Below are 15,731 nucleotides of genomic sequence, written 5' to 3' on the forward strand. Positions count from 1 at the left end.
ATGTAAGCTATATGAAAAGAGGAGGCTGACTGTGCCTTGTTGCTATGTAAAACCACATGGCTATTGAACATTTCTGTTAGAAGGAGGAGAGTAATAATGACGGACACTGAGTATTTCTCTCAATAGTGATGTGATTTAAACTGAAATAGGAATTAAAATTTTGGTGCTACAAAAGATATTAAGGAATTTTCTATTTTTGATGCTCCTGAGTTTGTGGGTTAGAGACTCTTGAACATTATACATGAGGACCTCATTCAGGCTTATTCAGTGTTCTTACACTGTGCTTTTATGCTTCATGAACCAATTTCCTAATATTGGCAGTCATTCGTTTTGAGACAACAATCATGATAAGATTTTTTTTAACGTACACGTAGAAGTACTTTCAAATTTATAGGATAAAGTAGACTTTGACAAGAATAAGTTTAAAAGAATAAATATTCATACAACCCTTGATAATATATAATGTGGTTGTCAGAAGGAAGAGAGAGAGGACAAATGAAACTTTTTTTGAATGTGCTGAAGAGACCCATTTCTCCATGATTCCCAGAGGATAACCTTGATATGGAGGCACCTGGATCATGAAACTTAAGATACCTATTTCAAACTAATAAAAAATGAAACCAAAAAAGATAAGGCCTCTTTTTAGAGTTGGAGAGTCACAGGGTGAACAATACTACCATAATGGTACTAGGACATCAAAACAACCTTAATAAACCAAGACATGAGCTAAAAATGGTAAACCGGAATATAGATCTATTTTGTCGGTGATGGAAATGATGACCCTTGAAAATTTAAAGATTTTTTTTTTTTACTGATTATAAATCCCTTTCTCCAGAAGAAGACACATTTAAATTTTGTTTGAAACAATATAATTGATGGTGCCAAATAGCAATTACCTGTGACATCCAAATATTTTCAATTAATGGAAAACAAACAATGCTGTAGGAACTGTAAGTTATTGAACATAAGTGTTAGAACAGGGTAATAGGCATTTAAAACAGAGCATACTTAGTAAATTTGGTAAAAATGTTCCAGGAGGCAAGAGTACAATTGTGCAAAAGTAGAAGACTGGTTTAGAAGACAGTGGCCTTTGAAAATTTAAGAGTCAGAAATCCTGGATCTGGCCTTTTTAGAACATACTCATTCAAGCACAAAATTGAACTTGATTGCCTGTAAATTTTTCTAAATAATGATGCCTTTAAAGGAAGGGGAAAAGGTTGTAGTAATTCCTCTCTTCCATGGATCCAGAGAAGCCCAATATGGACAGTAGATTTCGGTTATATCACATCTCCTTGAGGCAAAACTGAGAAGCAGGGCCAGCTTCTTGGGTGTACAGCTTGTACAGTTGCACAGGGCACTTCACTTAGAAGGGCCCCATACTTGGTTTAATTCTCTGTTATTATGGTCTTGGAATTTTGGAATTCTTATATTCTTTAATTTAGATAAACCTTATTTTAAATAAATGCAACTTTTTTTGTCATGGCATGCAGCAGCTTAATGTGGGATCTCAGTTCCCAGACCAGGGACTGAAGCTGGGCTGTAGCAGTGAAAGTACAGAGTCCTAACCACAAGACTACCAGGGAACTGCAACTTTACTTTTATAAAATATTTTTCCAGTTTTATGGAGAAATAATTGATGTACATCACTTTATAAGTTTGAGCCTTACAACATGATGCTTTGATTTACATTATTGTGAAATGATTACCACAGTAGGTCTGGCTAACATCCTATATATTGTACAACAGTGTTAACTATAGCCATCATGTTTTACATTATATCCCTGGTCATTATTTATCTTATAGCTGGAAGTTTGTACCTTTTGACTACTTGCCTCTAATCTGTCCTTCTCTCCCCTGCTTCCACCTCTAGTAACCAGAAGTCTGACCTTTTCTTTGTGCCTTTGGTTGTTTCCTTTTTTAGATGCCACATGTAAGTTGAGATCATTCAGTATTTGTCTTTGACTTACTTAATTTACCATAATGCCTTCAAAGTCCATCTGTGTTGTTGCATATGGTAGCATTTACTCATTTTTATGTCTGTATGATACTCCATATATATCACAACTTCATATTCATCCACTGATAGACACTTAGCTCATTTCCATGTCTTGGCTGTTGTAAATAATGCTAGCATGAACATGGGGGTGCAGATATCTTATCAAGTTAATTTTTTTGTTTCCTTTGGATATATTCCCAGAAGTGGAATTGTTGCATTATATGGTGGTTCTATTTTTAATTTTTATCATAGTGGATAATTGAACCTGTGCATTAGCCTTTTTGCTCAAGTTAATTAGACTTGAATTTATGCATAAAAAATCAAATGAATCTGATCAATGAATACTATATCTTTAAGGTTTATAAAAACAAAATAATAAAAAGATTGCTCATTAAGATGGCTGGAGAAATTTAAGTTTATTCATATATTCATCATTTGGAAGAAAGGAAATAAGCTATTATTCCCTAGAAATGATTATAAAAAGAGTCCAGAATTATCTTAATTGATTCTAGGCCTCAGAAAGCTGAAAACACAGTGTTGTCATATGAAGGAATGAATATAAGCTGCAGGCAGATGAGATAATTAGGCCCTTTATCTTGTGCTTGGGGATTTATCTTTGTATTCATTGGAGTAGTAGCTGTTACACAAGTGATTATTTCTTTGAGAATGTATGCAGACCTTTATCAGTCCCTTTCAAAAGCAAATTTCCTTTCTATGAATAGTTTTCCACCTATGAACTAATAGAATCACGTGCCTTTGATATATTGGCAGTTTTTGTGTGCTTGATACAAAGGAAATTTTGGTGTCTTGGGCATTTGATATGCTTTAATTCCTCTCTCTAAGTCTTACAGACATTTTCCCTTGCTGGAATCTAAACCATTGTATACATCAATAAAGAAAGTTATATGGGACTATGGGACAGGAAGACACTGAAGAATCTACAAAAATTCAATCCTTTAAACTATACTTTTTATTTTGTCTCTATGCTTTCAATTCCAGGGTTTTCCAGTTTCTCAGGACTCCATTAACGCTACCTCAGTGTAAGTGTGTTGCTTTACATTAGTTAAGCAAATATTTAAAGAGAACCTACTATATGTCAGGGACTATGACAAGCCCTATGTTGCTTTTAGCATCTCTCAGGCTTTATTTCCCCCTCTAATGTGAGTTTTTTTATGTCAAACCTCTATAGCTTTAAAAAAATGCCTAATGATATATTTATTATTCTCTTGCATATGAATGTCCACTTGACTGGTTTTATACACACACACACACACAGAGTGAGAGAAAGAGAGATAAGGAAATCTTTTCCTTCCATACCTTAAAAACTTCATTCCCTTTCTTTCTTTTTTTTCTTTTTAGGGCCACATTTGTGACATATGGAAGTTCCCAGGCTAGAGGTCAAATCAGAGCTGCAGCTGCCAGCCTATGCCACAGTCACAGCCACAGCAAAGCAGGATCTGAGCCACGTGGGCCACAGCTTGCAGCAATGCTGGATCCTGAACTTACTGAGCAAGGCCAGGGATCAAACCCAAATCCAAGGATACTACTCAGGTTTGTAACCCTTCAGGCCACAACAGGAACTCACATTCCCTTGTTTTCTTACATCCAGAGATAGTAAGATGTCAGTCTGGCTCTTAGTTCTTTGAAGTTCATCTACATGGAATTTATATTTTTTCTTTGGTCTTTTAGGTACCTTTACAATCTAAGCACATTATTTATAATCACCTTTAATTTGCAATCTAATCTTTATTATTTCTTCAAATCTCTCTCTTCCTACCTTTCTCCCTGACTTCTCTGCCCTTCTCCTCCCCTCCTCTCTCTTCTCTCTAAAATTTTCCTCTGTTTCTCTTAGTATGTGTTGCTATTCTTCTGTATTCTGTATTTTTAAACTTTTCTTTTACATATGCTCCCTATTCTTTCAGCTTTCACAAAGGTAATTGTATTTGTTGTTTTAGCTCATGAACTTATTTCAGTGATCATAGATTTTATACCCTAATAATCCTACTGAATTCATGATTATTCTTGTTTTATATTGTTAATATCTTTTTTTTTTGCCTTTTTTTTTTTAGGGCTGCACCTACAGCATATAGAGGTTCCCACCTAGGGGTTCAGCCTATGCCACAGCCACAGCAACATCAGATCTGAGCCACATCTGCAAACTACACCACAGCTCAGCAACGCCAGATCCTTACCCCACTGAGCAAGGCCAGGGATCGAACCCACAACCTCATGGTTCCTAGTTGGATTCGTTTTTGCTACGCCACAATGGGAACTCCTCATATTGTTAATGTCTTTACTTACTTAAAATTAATTTATATGTGAACTCTTTCTACAACCTTTCAGGGTTTTCCTCCTGGGATTCTAAACATTCCCAATGATTTGATACTATATAGGTCCCTTTCATTCATCTTCTAGGCTTTTGGTGAGCCATTTAAATCTGGAGATTTATTATTCAGTTGTGGAAATTTTATTCTTTGATAATTTATTTCCATCTATTTTCTCTGATCTCTTTAGTACTATAATTAGTCAGATGTTGGAACTAATCAATTGCTTACCTATTTTCTAATTTTTAGTATCTTATTTTCCATCTCTGTCTTATTGTGCTACTTGTGTGAAAATTTTCTCAACTTTATCTTTCATCCCTTCTGTTCAGTTTTTAATTCTTAATGTCTTATTATTATAAAGAACTCTTTACTATTAAATTCTCTAAACTTTTTCTTATATTAATAGAATTCTATTTTTATTTTTTTATTTTATTTTTTATTTTTAATTTTTTTATTTTCCCACTGTACAGCAAGGGGGTCAGGTTATCCTTACATGTATACATTACAATTACATTTTTTCCCCACCCTTTGTTCTGTTGCAACATGAGTATCTAGACATAGTTCTCAATGCTACTCAGCAGGATCTCCTTGTAAATCTATTCTAAGTTGTGTCTGATAAGCCCAAGCTCCCGATCCCTCCCACTCCCTCCCCCTCCCATCAGGCAGCCACAAGTCTTTTCTCCAAGTCCATGCTTTTCTTTTCTGAGGAGATGTTCATTTGTGCTGGATATTAGATTCCAGTTATAAGTGATATCATATGGTATTTGTCTTTGTCTTTCTGGCTCATTTCACTCAGGATGAGAGTCTCTAGTTCCATCCATGTTGCTGCAAATGGCATTATGTCGTTCATTTTTATGGCTGAGTAGTATTCCATTGTGTATATATACCACCTCTTCCAAATCCAATCATCTGTCGATGGACATTTGGGTTGTTTCCATGTCCTGGCTATTGTGAATAGTGCTGCAATGAACATGTGGGTGCATGTGTCTCTTTTAAGTAGAGTTTTGTCCGGATATATGCCCAAGAGTGGGATTGTGGGGTCATGTGGAAGTTCTATGTATGGATTTCTAAGGTATCTCCAAACTGTTCTCCATAGTGGCTGTACCAGTTTACATTCCCACCAACAGTGCAGGAGGGTTCCCTTTTCTCCACAGCTCCTCCAGCATTTGTTATTTGTGGATTTATTAATGATGGCCATTCTGACTGGTGTGAGGTGGTATCTCATGGTAGTTTTGATGTGCATTTCTCTTATAATCAGGGGTGTTGACCATTTTTTCATTGGCCATCTGTATATCTTCCTTGGAGAACAGTCTATTCAGGTCTTTTGCCCATTTTTCCATTGATTGATTGGCTTTTTTGCTGTTGGGTTGTATAAGTGGTTTATATATTCTAGAGATTAAGCCCTTGTCGGTTGCATCATTTGAAACTATTTTCTCCCATTCTGTACGTTGTCTTTTTGTTTTCTTTTTGGTTTCCTTTGCTGTGCAAAAGGTTTTCAGTTTGATTAGGTCCCATGGGTTTATTTTCGCTCTGATTTCTATTGCTTTGGGAGACTGACCTGAGAAAATATTCATGATGTTGATGTCAGAGAGTGTTTTGCCTATGTTCTCTTCTAGGAGTTTGATGGTGCCCTGTCGTATATTTAAGTCTTTCAGCCATTTGGAGTTTATTTTTGTGCATGGTGTGAGGGTGTGTTCTAGTTTCATTGCTTTGCATGCAGCCGTCCAGGTTTCCCAGCAATGCTTGCTGAATAGACGTTCTTTTTCCCATTTTAGGTTCTTGCCTCCCTTGTCAAAGATTAATTGACCCTAGGTGTCAGGGTTTATTTCTGGGTTCCCTATTCTGTTCCATTGGTCTGTCTGTCTGTTTTGATACCAGTACCACACTCTTTTGATGACTGTGGCTTTGCAGTATTTCTTGAAGTCTGGGAGAGTTATGCCTCCTGCTTGGGTTTTGTTTCTCAGGATTGCTTTGGTGATTCTGGGTCTTTTGTGGTTCCATATAAATGTTTGGATTGTTTGTTCTAGTTCTGTGAAAAATGTCCTGGGTCATTTGATAGGGATTGCATTGAATCTGTAGATTGCTTTGGGTAGGATGGCCATTTTTACAATATTGATTTTTCCAACCCAGGAACATGGAATATCTTTCCATTTCTTTACATCTTCTTTGATTTCTTTGATTGAAGTTTTATAGTTCTCGGCATATAAGTCTTTCACCTCCTTGGTCAGGTGTATTCCGAGGTATTTGATTTTGTGAGGTGCAATTTTAAAAGGTATCGTATTTTTGTATTCCTTTTCTAATGTTTCATTGCTGGTATACAGAAATGCCACTGACTTCTGAATGTTAATCTTATATCCTGCTCCTTTGCTGAATTTATTAATCAGTTCAAGTAGTTTTGGGGTTGAGTCCTTAGGGTTTTCTATGTATAGTATCATGTCATCTGCGTACAGTGACAGTTTGATCTCTTCTCTTCCTGTATGGATGCCTTTTATTTCTTTTGTTTGTCTAATTGCTGTGGCTAGGACTTCCAAAACTATGTTGAAGAGCAGTGGTAAGAGTGGGCATCCCTGTCTTGTTCCAGATTTGAGTGAACTTCTTGCTGTTGTTGGAGTTTAGGTTCTTCTGCCAGCGATTGGTTGCTGTTCTGTGCGAGTTATTTGTTCTGTAGATGGTGCTTTTTTTGTTGTGTTTGTGGGAGAGGGCGAGCGTGTCCCCCTACTCTTCCACCATCTTGTCTCCTCCCCTACATTTTTATTTTTTAGGTAAAGTATATTCTCTTGTGCTCTGTAGATATTTTCAAAAATTTTTTTACTGTGTATGTTATCTTTGTTTCCTCCAATTTTATTTTCTTTCTTATTTCTTTTCTTTATTTTTTTTTACAAGTTTGAGATTCATCAAATGCCTACTGGGAGTTCCCATCATGTCACAGCATAAATGAATCTGTCTAGGAACCATGAGGTTGCAGGTTCAATCCCTGGCCTTACTCGGTGGGTTAAGAATCTGGCGTTGCTGTGAGTTTTGGTGTAGGTCGCAGACATGGCTTGGATCCTTCGTTGCTGTGGTGTAGGTTGAAGACATGGCTTGGATCCTGTATTGTTGTGGCTGCATGGTAGGCCCCAGCTGTATCTCCGATTGGACCCCTAGCCTGAGAACCTCCTTAAGCCATGGGTGTGGCCCTATAAAATAAAACAAACCAAAAAAAAGAAAGAAAGAAAGAAAAGAAAAAGCCTACTAATTTGGGGCTGTTTTTAAATTGAGTGAAATGCTGCAAAAGCCTCTCTTTTGGTTGTCCTAACTTTAGGGTTTTCAGATGTCAAATCCAGGTTTTATTAATATATATTCCAAATGTCAGTTTTAGGACATTTTTCTTCTCTGAGGAAATTAAGAAAATAATTACTCTCCTGCCTAGTAAATATATGCCTAGGTGCTTATGTTCTGAGAACATGAAGGAAGAAGCGGGCTGAGAATACTCACAGTTCAGTTTGTAGACTTATACTTAATTACATTATTTTCAGCCCTGCATCTCAACCATGAACCATATTCTTCACTGAGACTAGTATCCCCAACCAGATCCTCTCTGGTTCAGTTTCTCCACAGACTAATGCTTCCTTTCCCCTAGTTGGCAAAAGGGAATAATAATAGTCAACTGACTTTGCCACATGGGGAATGGACATGGGAAAGGAATCAAACATCTCTGAATTCAGGATTTAAAAATATCCTTATAATGTCAGTTATGTTCCTTGGCCCCACCTGACAAGGTATATGATACTTCCCATTGCTAAACCACTCTTGGGATAACACAGGAAACTATGGTCTCCTTTCCTTCATGAAGGCACTTCCATCATCATTTACTTGCTCTGCTTTTCAGCTACCCTTCTTCCATCTTCTGCCTTTCAACATTTTTAAAATAGCCTCTGTGCCATGTTCTCAGTGATCTTGTTTGTTAATAATACCTTTTAAAAAATAATAATTCACTGTCAGTTTGGTGCCACTTTTAGAGAATGAGGACATGCAGCAAGACTGGCAAGATTAATTAGAATTTTATATTTTCAGCCTATGTCATGCTTCATGATTGCAAGCTTTTTTGGATATTTATTTCTCTAACTTTTCTTCTAATATTTAAAAATATATGTTGACCAAATGTTCCTTGCTATGAGATTGTGGAAATAATAATTATTTTTATTCTGCTAATATTTGTATTTTTGTTCCAACATCTATAATTTATCAGTATCCTACCCTCAGTAAGATAAGGCAAAGCATATTTTTACTACCTGTAACCCCTTTATAGGATTGAAGTTATCTTATTTTTGAAAAGGATATTTTAAAAAATCATTTCAATTTGTTAATTTGTTCCTTATAAAGGTGTTTTAATCAAATTTTTAACCCTGATATTAGAGCCTTTCTTTAGACATTCATGTTTTAATTTTAACAAGTGAATTTATTCTACCTCATGCTTGAGATATTTAGCTGTAGCCATTACTCAACTGGCTGAGGTACTTTCCATAAGTTGTTTTTTTCTCCCCCTCAGGCAGGTAGGAGTACATCAATGGGTTAATTTTTAATTCCTAAAATGGTTTCTCTATTGCCCTGATAAATAAATGCATCATAACTTTACTACAAGGTAAATTCATAGACAATCTCTCCCTTAGAATTCTGTGTGCTTTGAACTCCACTAGACCATCGAGGATATGTGAATGGGCTTCAGAAAGTTTGTGAGCCAACTCTTTGTGTGAATGAATATATATGCATTTTTCCAGAGAAAGTGTTCATAATCAAATTGTCAAAGATGCACATTTCTCCAAAAGTTTATAGACATTTACCAGTTTTTATATTTAATATTGTCCACCTATTTTTTTCCCATTTTCCCTTTCCACCTATTTTTTTCCCCTTGCCTAATAGCTTATAGGAATTTTATTGAATATTTAAATTTCAGAAATTTTACCCTAGAATGTCTATATGCTTCTCTTTTTACCATTAACTCTGCCACATACTTGAAGAGTTCTTTTAGTCTGAAGATTTGTGTAAACTCTGGGATTTTTTTTTTCATATTCTTTAAATAGTGCATTTCCCTACCATCTTTGTTTTCTTCTGAGATTTTTCTAACACATATGATGAATTCCTCTTTCTCTTGCTCCAATATCTCATCTTTTTGCATTATATTTAACTATATTACCCTTTACCACAATCATTTGAAAACAAACATTGGAGCTGTTAAGGTAGTTCTCTGCTCAAGCCAGATGGGGCATTTTGTCTTATTTTGTTTTCCTTTAAAAATGTTTTTTTTTCATGTTCTTGTAGCAGGCTGAATTTAACTGAAACAATATACATACACACTCTCTATCTGGCACAACTACATATCTAAGAATTGTGCTATTTTTGTAACATTACCCATTTTCTAAGAAAAAAAAAATTATGCCAAATATTCAAAGGGAAACATAGGACCAATTTTTAAAAATCTTTTTAAAAACTTTTTAAAATTAAAGTGTAGTTGATTTAAAGTGCCCCTTCAGTTTCTGCTTGCTGTACAACAAAGTGACCCAGCCACCCATACACATTATTTTTTTTTCCATTTTCCATCATGTTCTAACCCAAGAGACTGGACACAGTTCCCTGTGCTGTACAGCAGGACCCTATCACCCATTCATTCTAAATGTAACAGTCTGTATCTACCAACCTCAAACTCCCCATCTGTCCCCCTCTCTCCCTCTTCCCCCTTGGCAAACACATGTCTGCCCTCCATGTCCATGATCTGTTTCTGTTATGTAGGCAGATCATTTGTGCCATCATTTACTCCACATGTAAGTGATATCATATGGTATTTGTCTTTCTCTTTCTGACTTACTTCACTTAGTATGAGAATCTCTAGTTCCATCCATGTTACTGCAAATGGAATTATTTTATCTTTTTTTATATTATTCCATTATATATCTGTACCACATCTTAATCTATTCATCTTGTGGATGGGCATTTAGGTTGTTTCCATGTCTTGGCTATTGTGGATAATGCTGCAGTGAAAACAGGGGTGCATGTATCTTTTTCAGTGAAAGTTTTTTCTGGATATGTGCTCAGGAGTGGGATTGCTGGATCATATGGTAGTTCTATATTTAGTTTTCTGAGGTGCCTCCATACTGTTTCCCATAGTGTTTGTACCAATTTACATTCCCACCAACAGTGAAGGAGGGTTGCCTTTTCTCCGCATCCTCTCCAGCATTTGTTGTTTGTTGACTTGTTAATGATGGGCCGACCCTCTAAGTGGTACCTTATTGTAGTTTTGATTTGCATTTCTCTAATAATTAGTAATGTTGAGCATTTTTTCTTGTGCCTGCTGGCTATCTGTATGTCTTCTTTGGAGAAATGTCTATTTAGGTCTTCTGCCCATTTTTTTAATTAGATTTTTTGTTGTTGAGTTGTGAGTTGTTTGTATATTTTTGAGATTAATCCTTTGTCAGTTGCATCATTTGCAAAAATTTTCTTCCATTCAGTGGGATGTCTTTTGTTATCTTAATGGTTTCATTTTCTATTTTTTTTATTTTTATTTTTATTTTTTTTGTCTTTTTTTGCCATTTTTCTTGGGCCGCTCCCACGGCATATGGAGGTTCCCAGGCTAGGGGTTGAATCGGAGCTGTAGCCACCGGCCTACGCCAGAGCCACAGCAACGCGGGATCCAAGCCACGTCTGCAACCTACACCACAGCTCACGGCAACGCCGGATCGTTAACCCACTTAGCAAGGGCAGGGACCGAACCCGCAACCTCATGGTTCCTAGTCGGATTCGTTAACCACTGCGCCACGACGGGAACTCCTAATGGTTTCATTTTCTGTGCAAAAGCTTTTAAGTTTTATTGGGTCGCATTGGTTTATTTTTGTCTTTACTGTCATTATTCTAGGAGGTGGGTCAAACAAGATATTGCTGTAATTTATGTTAAAGAGCATTCTGCTTATGATTTCTTATGGTTTTGTAGTATCTGGCCTAAAAATTAGAATGTTCTAATTTCATTCTTTTACATTAAGCTGTCCAGTTTTTCAGGCACCACTTATTGAAGGGACTATCTTTCCTGCACTGTATATTCTTGCCTCCTTTGTCATAGATTAGTTGACCATTAGTTGGTTTATTTCTGGGCTTTCTATCCTGTTGAATTGATCTATATGTCTATTTTTGTGCCAGTACCATACTGGCTGTAGCTTTGTAGTATAGTCTTAAACCAGGGAGCCCAATTCCTCCAGTTCTGTTTTTTCTTTTCAATATTGCTTTGGCTATTTGAGATCTTTTGTGTTTCTATACAAATTTTAAAATATTTTGTTCTAGTTTGATCAAGAATGTCATTGATAATATAATGGGGATTGCATTGAATATGTAGATTGCCTTAGGTAGTATTGTCATTTTGACTATATTGATTCTTCCAATCCAAGAGCATGGTATATCTTTCCATCTATTTATGTCAACTTTGATTTCTTTCATCAGCATCTTATAGTTTTCAGAGTATAGGTTTTTAGTCTCTTTAGATGGATTTATTCCTAGGTATTTAATTATCTTTGATGCAATGGTAAATGGGATGGTTTCCCTGATTTCTCTTTCTAATCTTTCATTGTTAGTATATAGAAATGCAGTGAAATACTATATTTTAATTTTGTATCCTGCAACTTTACCTCATTCATTGACAAACTAACAGTTTTCTGGTAGTGTCTTTAGGATTTTCTAGGTATAGTATCATGTCATCTGCAAACAGTGATAGTTTTACTTATTTTCCAGTTTGGATTCCTTTTATTTCTTTTCTGATTGCCATGGCTAGGACTTGCAAAACTGTGTTAAATAACATTGGTGAAAGTAGACATCCTTGTCTTGATTCCTGGTCTTAATGGAAATGCTTTCAGCTTTTCAATGTTGTTGATATTTTCAGATAACCAGCTTTTGGTTTCATTGATCTTCTCTATTACTTTTTTTGTCTCTGTGCTATTAATTTCTGCACTAATACTTATGATTTCTTTCCTTCTATTAATTTTGGGACTTGTCTGTTCTTCCTTCTCTAGATGTTTAAGGTGTAAAGTTAGATTGTTTATTTGAGTTTTGTCTTCTTTCCTGAGGTAAGATTGTATTTCTATAAACTTCCCTCTCAGAACTGCTTTTTCTGTGTTCCATAAGTTTTGGATTATTGTATCTTCATTGTCATTTGTCTCTAAGTATCTTTTAATTTTCTCTTTGACTTCTTCAGTGATCCATTGGTTATTTAGTAGCATATTGTTTTGCTTCCAGGAGTTTGTGGATTGTTTTTTTTGTTTTTTTTTTGTTTTTTTTTTTTTTTTTGCTGTTTTTTTCCTTGTAGTCAGTTTCTAGGGTCATAGCATTGTGGTCAGAGAAAATGCTTGAAATAATTTCAGTTTTTAAAAATTTACCAAGGCTTGATCTGTGGCCCAAGATGTGGTCTATCCTGGAGAATTTTCCATGTCCACTTGAGAAGAAAGTGTATTCTGCTGCTTTGGGGTGAAGAGTTCTATAGATATCAGTTAAGTCTGTTTGGTCTAGTGTATTGTTTAAGGCCTGTATTCCCTTGTTGATTTTCTGTATGGATGATATGTACATTGCTGTAAGTGGGGTGTTAAAGTCCCTCACTATTATTGTGTTACTGTCAACTTCTCCTTTTTTGGCTGTTAGTAGTTGCCTAATATATTGTGCTGCTCCTATGTTGGGTGCATATATATTTATAATTGTTATATATTCTTCTTGGATTGATCCTTTAAGCATTATGTAATGTCCTTCTTTGTCTCTTGTGACCTTCTTTATTTTAAAATCTATTTTGTCTGTTATGAGTATTGCTACTCCTATTTTTCTATGATTTCCATTTGCATGTAATATTTTCTTCTATCCCCTCAATTTAAGTCTGTATGTATTCTTAAATCTGAAGTGGGTCTCTTGTAAACAGCACATATATAGGTCTTGTTTTTGTATCCATTCAGCCAGTCTGTGTCTTTTAGATGGACCATTTAATCCATTTATATTCAATGTAATTATGTGTAAGTATGTACTTATTGTCATTTTCTTAATTTTTTTGGATTATTTATGGTCTTTTTTCTTCACTTCCTCTTTTTTTGTTTTCTCTTGTGATTTGCTGACCATCTTTTGTGCTATGTTTGGCTTGCTTTTTCTGTTTTATGTGCTTGTCCATTATAGTTATTTAATTTGTGGTTCCCATTATATTTTGATATAACCACCTATATGTGTGCAGAATTGTTTCTGGTTGCTGGTCTCTTAATTTCAAATGCATTTTCAATATTCTGCATTTGTCCTTTCTTCATGCTTGCTAGTTTTGATATCATATTTGTCAGTGGGTGATTTCCTACTTTTAGGTTATCTTTGCCTTTACCAGTGAGCTTTTTTTTTTTTTTTTTTTTTTTTTTTTTTGCAATATTCTTGTTTCTAATTATGGCTTTTCCGTTCCTGCTCAGAGAAGTTCCTTTAGTAGTTGATGGAGAGCTGGTTTGGAGGTGATGAATTCTCTTATATTTTACTTGTCTAAAAAGCTTTTGATCTCTCCATCAAATCAGAATGAGAGCTTTGCTGTGTAGAGTATTCTTGGTTCTAGATTCCTTCTCTTCATCACCTCAAATATATCTTGCCACTCCCTTCTGGATTGTAGAGGTTCTGCTGAAAATCAGTTGTTATCCTTGTGGGGGTCACCTTGTATGTAATTTGTTGCTTTTCTCTTGTGGCTTTTAATATTTTTCTTTGTATGTAATTTTTGTCAGTTTGATTAGTATGTGTCTCACTGTGTTTCTCCTTGGGTTTATCTTTCATGGAATTCTCTGTGCTTCCTCAACTTGAGTGAGTGTTTCCTTTCCCAAATTAGGGAACATTTTTGCTATAATCTCTTCACAAATTTTCTCTGATCCTTTCTCTCTCTCTTCTCCTCTGAACTCCTATTATATGAATGTTGGTACTTTTAATATTGTCTCAGAGTTCTTAGGTTCTCTTCAGTTCTTTTCAGTCTTTTCTCTTTATTCTTTTCTGTGGCAGTGATTTCAACCACTCTGTCTTCTGCCTCTCATTCTTCTGCCTCTGTTATCCTGCTATTGATTCCTTCTAGTGTATTTTTCATTTCAGATATTGTGCTATTCGTCTTGCTTTCTAAATCCCCTGGCTCTTTGTTAAACGTTTCTTTGAAGTTCTCAATTTGTGTCTCCATTCTTTTTCCAAGATCTTGGATCATCTTTACTATCATCACTCTGAATTCTTTTTCAGGTAGATTGCCTATCTCCTCATCATTTCGTGGTTTTTGTTTGTCTTTGTCTTGTTCCTTTGTCTGAAAGCTACTTCTTTGTTGTTTCATAATGTCTACCTTTCTGTTTATCATCCCCTTGATGGCAGCTATGTAGATGCAGCAGCAGGTGCCCAGTCCTTGAGTTCTCAGGCATGGTAGTGGTTCATCTATACCCAGAGCACATGTTGAGAGCAGCGGTATCATACTACCTTTCATGGAGCTTGGTGGCTACTAGGGATGGGGGTCTGTGGGCCAGGTGGCAGGGATTCATAGTTCACAGGATTACTTTGGAACATTCAAGGGCAGCAGTGCGACCCCTCCTGCTACCAGTTACCTCTCGGGAATATTTCCTGTATATTGCAGTGCCAGCAGTTGCTCCCACAGCCCCCTCCTTTTGCCACGAGGGCTCTAGGGACTATTTTCTGTAGCTGTAGGGGTAGGTGCTACCATTCTGTGGTCACTCCTTTTGCATGGCCACCCTAGGGATGTCTCTCTCTAGCCCCAAGGGCAGGGGGCTGCTCCCTAACTGTGGCTAAAAGACTCTCTCTGTAGCTGTAAGACGTGCACTTCTGGTGGTCCATGCCCCCACCTGGCTACTGGAAGGAGTGCTCCATATAGCTGCTGTTGATGGAAATGTGGACCAGTGGGCCTTCCACAGCTCCCTTGGCATGGAATAAGTGCTACTGGCTTGTGCTTTTCTCTACCTGGGAAAGAAGGCTGTAGTGGTGGATCTTGCCCCTTCCTTCCAGCACCCCCCAAAAATGCCTAGCCTCTAGGCCCGACTGGGTTGCCTCCACTTATGCCCTGAAATGGGGTTGCCCTATATTCTAGTCCCTTCAGGCTGTTTCCATACAGCAAACCTCATTTTTTTCCCATGTAGCCAGCCTCAGCTCTCTCTTTGAGTCTGATCTCTAAGGCCAGAGTTTCAGTTCCTGACACCTGCTGTGCACCTGCATACAGTTGCCTGTAGCACTGACCATTTGTAGAATATTGTTCCCATTTTAACTGCTTTACACCCATTATCTAAGAGTTCCTCCTCATTCTTGGCTGATCTCCTCACTGGTGGGGGAACTTAACAGAGGAGAGGAGCTTCTCCTCTTTCCAGCTCCCTCCTAATGGTACAATTCCCATCTTGCTTCCTTTTGTTTCTCTCTTTTTC

The 15,731-nt window shown here is 36.6% G+C and overlaps 1 protein-coding gene across 2 annotated transcripts in view; it reads left to right on the forward strand.

Annotated features, from left to right (window-relative positions):
• LOC146394521 (uncharacterized) overlaps positions 1 to 15,731 on the forward strand; it is a 159,656-nt gene that overhangs the window by 114,463 nt on the left and 29,462 nt on the right. For both annotated transcript variants that reach the window (XM_085008496.1, XM_085008495.1), the window contains exons 7-8: positions 1,871 to 1,930; positions 2,996 to 3,036. In XM_085008496.1, coding sequence (XP_084864622.1) covers positions 1,871 to 1,930; positions 2,996 to 3,036 — 101 coding nt within the window. The remainder of the gene's footprint in view (positions 1 to 1,870; positions 1,931 to 2,995; positions 3,037 to 15,731) is intronic.

This window comes from Sus scrofa, chromosome X, assembly GCF_054392235.1.
Source record: "Sus scrofa isolate SSC_HxYL_T2T_F1_AM1 chromosome X, Sscrofa_HxYL_maternal_Yorkshire_Landrace_v2.0, whole genome shotgun sequence".
In the NCBI taxonomy this organism is placed as follows: Eukaryota; Metazoa; Chordata; class Mammalia; order Artiodactyla; family Suidae; genus Sus; species Sus scrofa.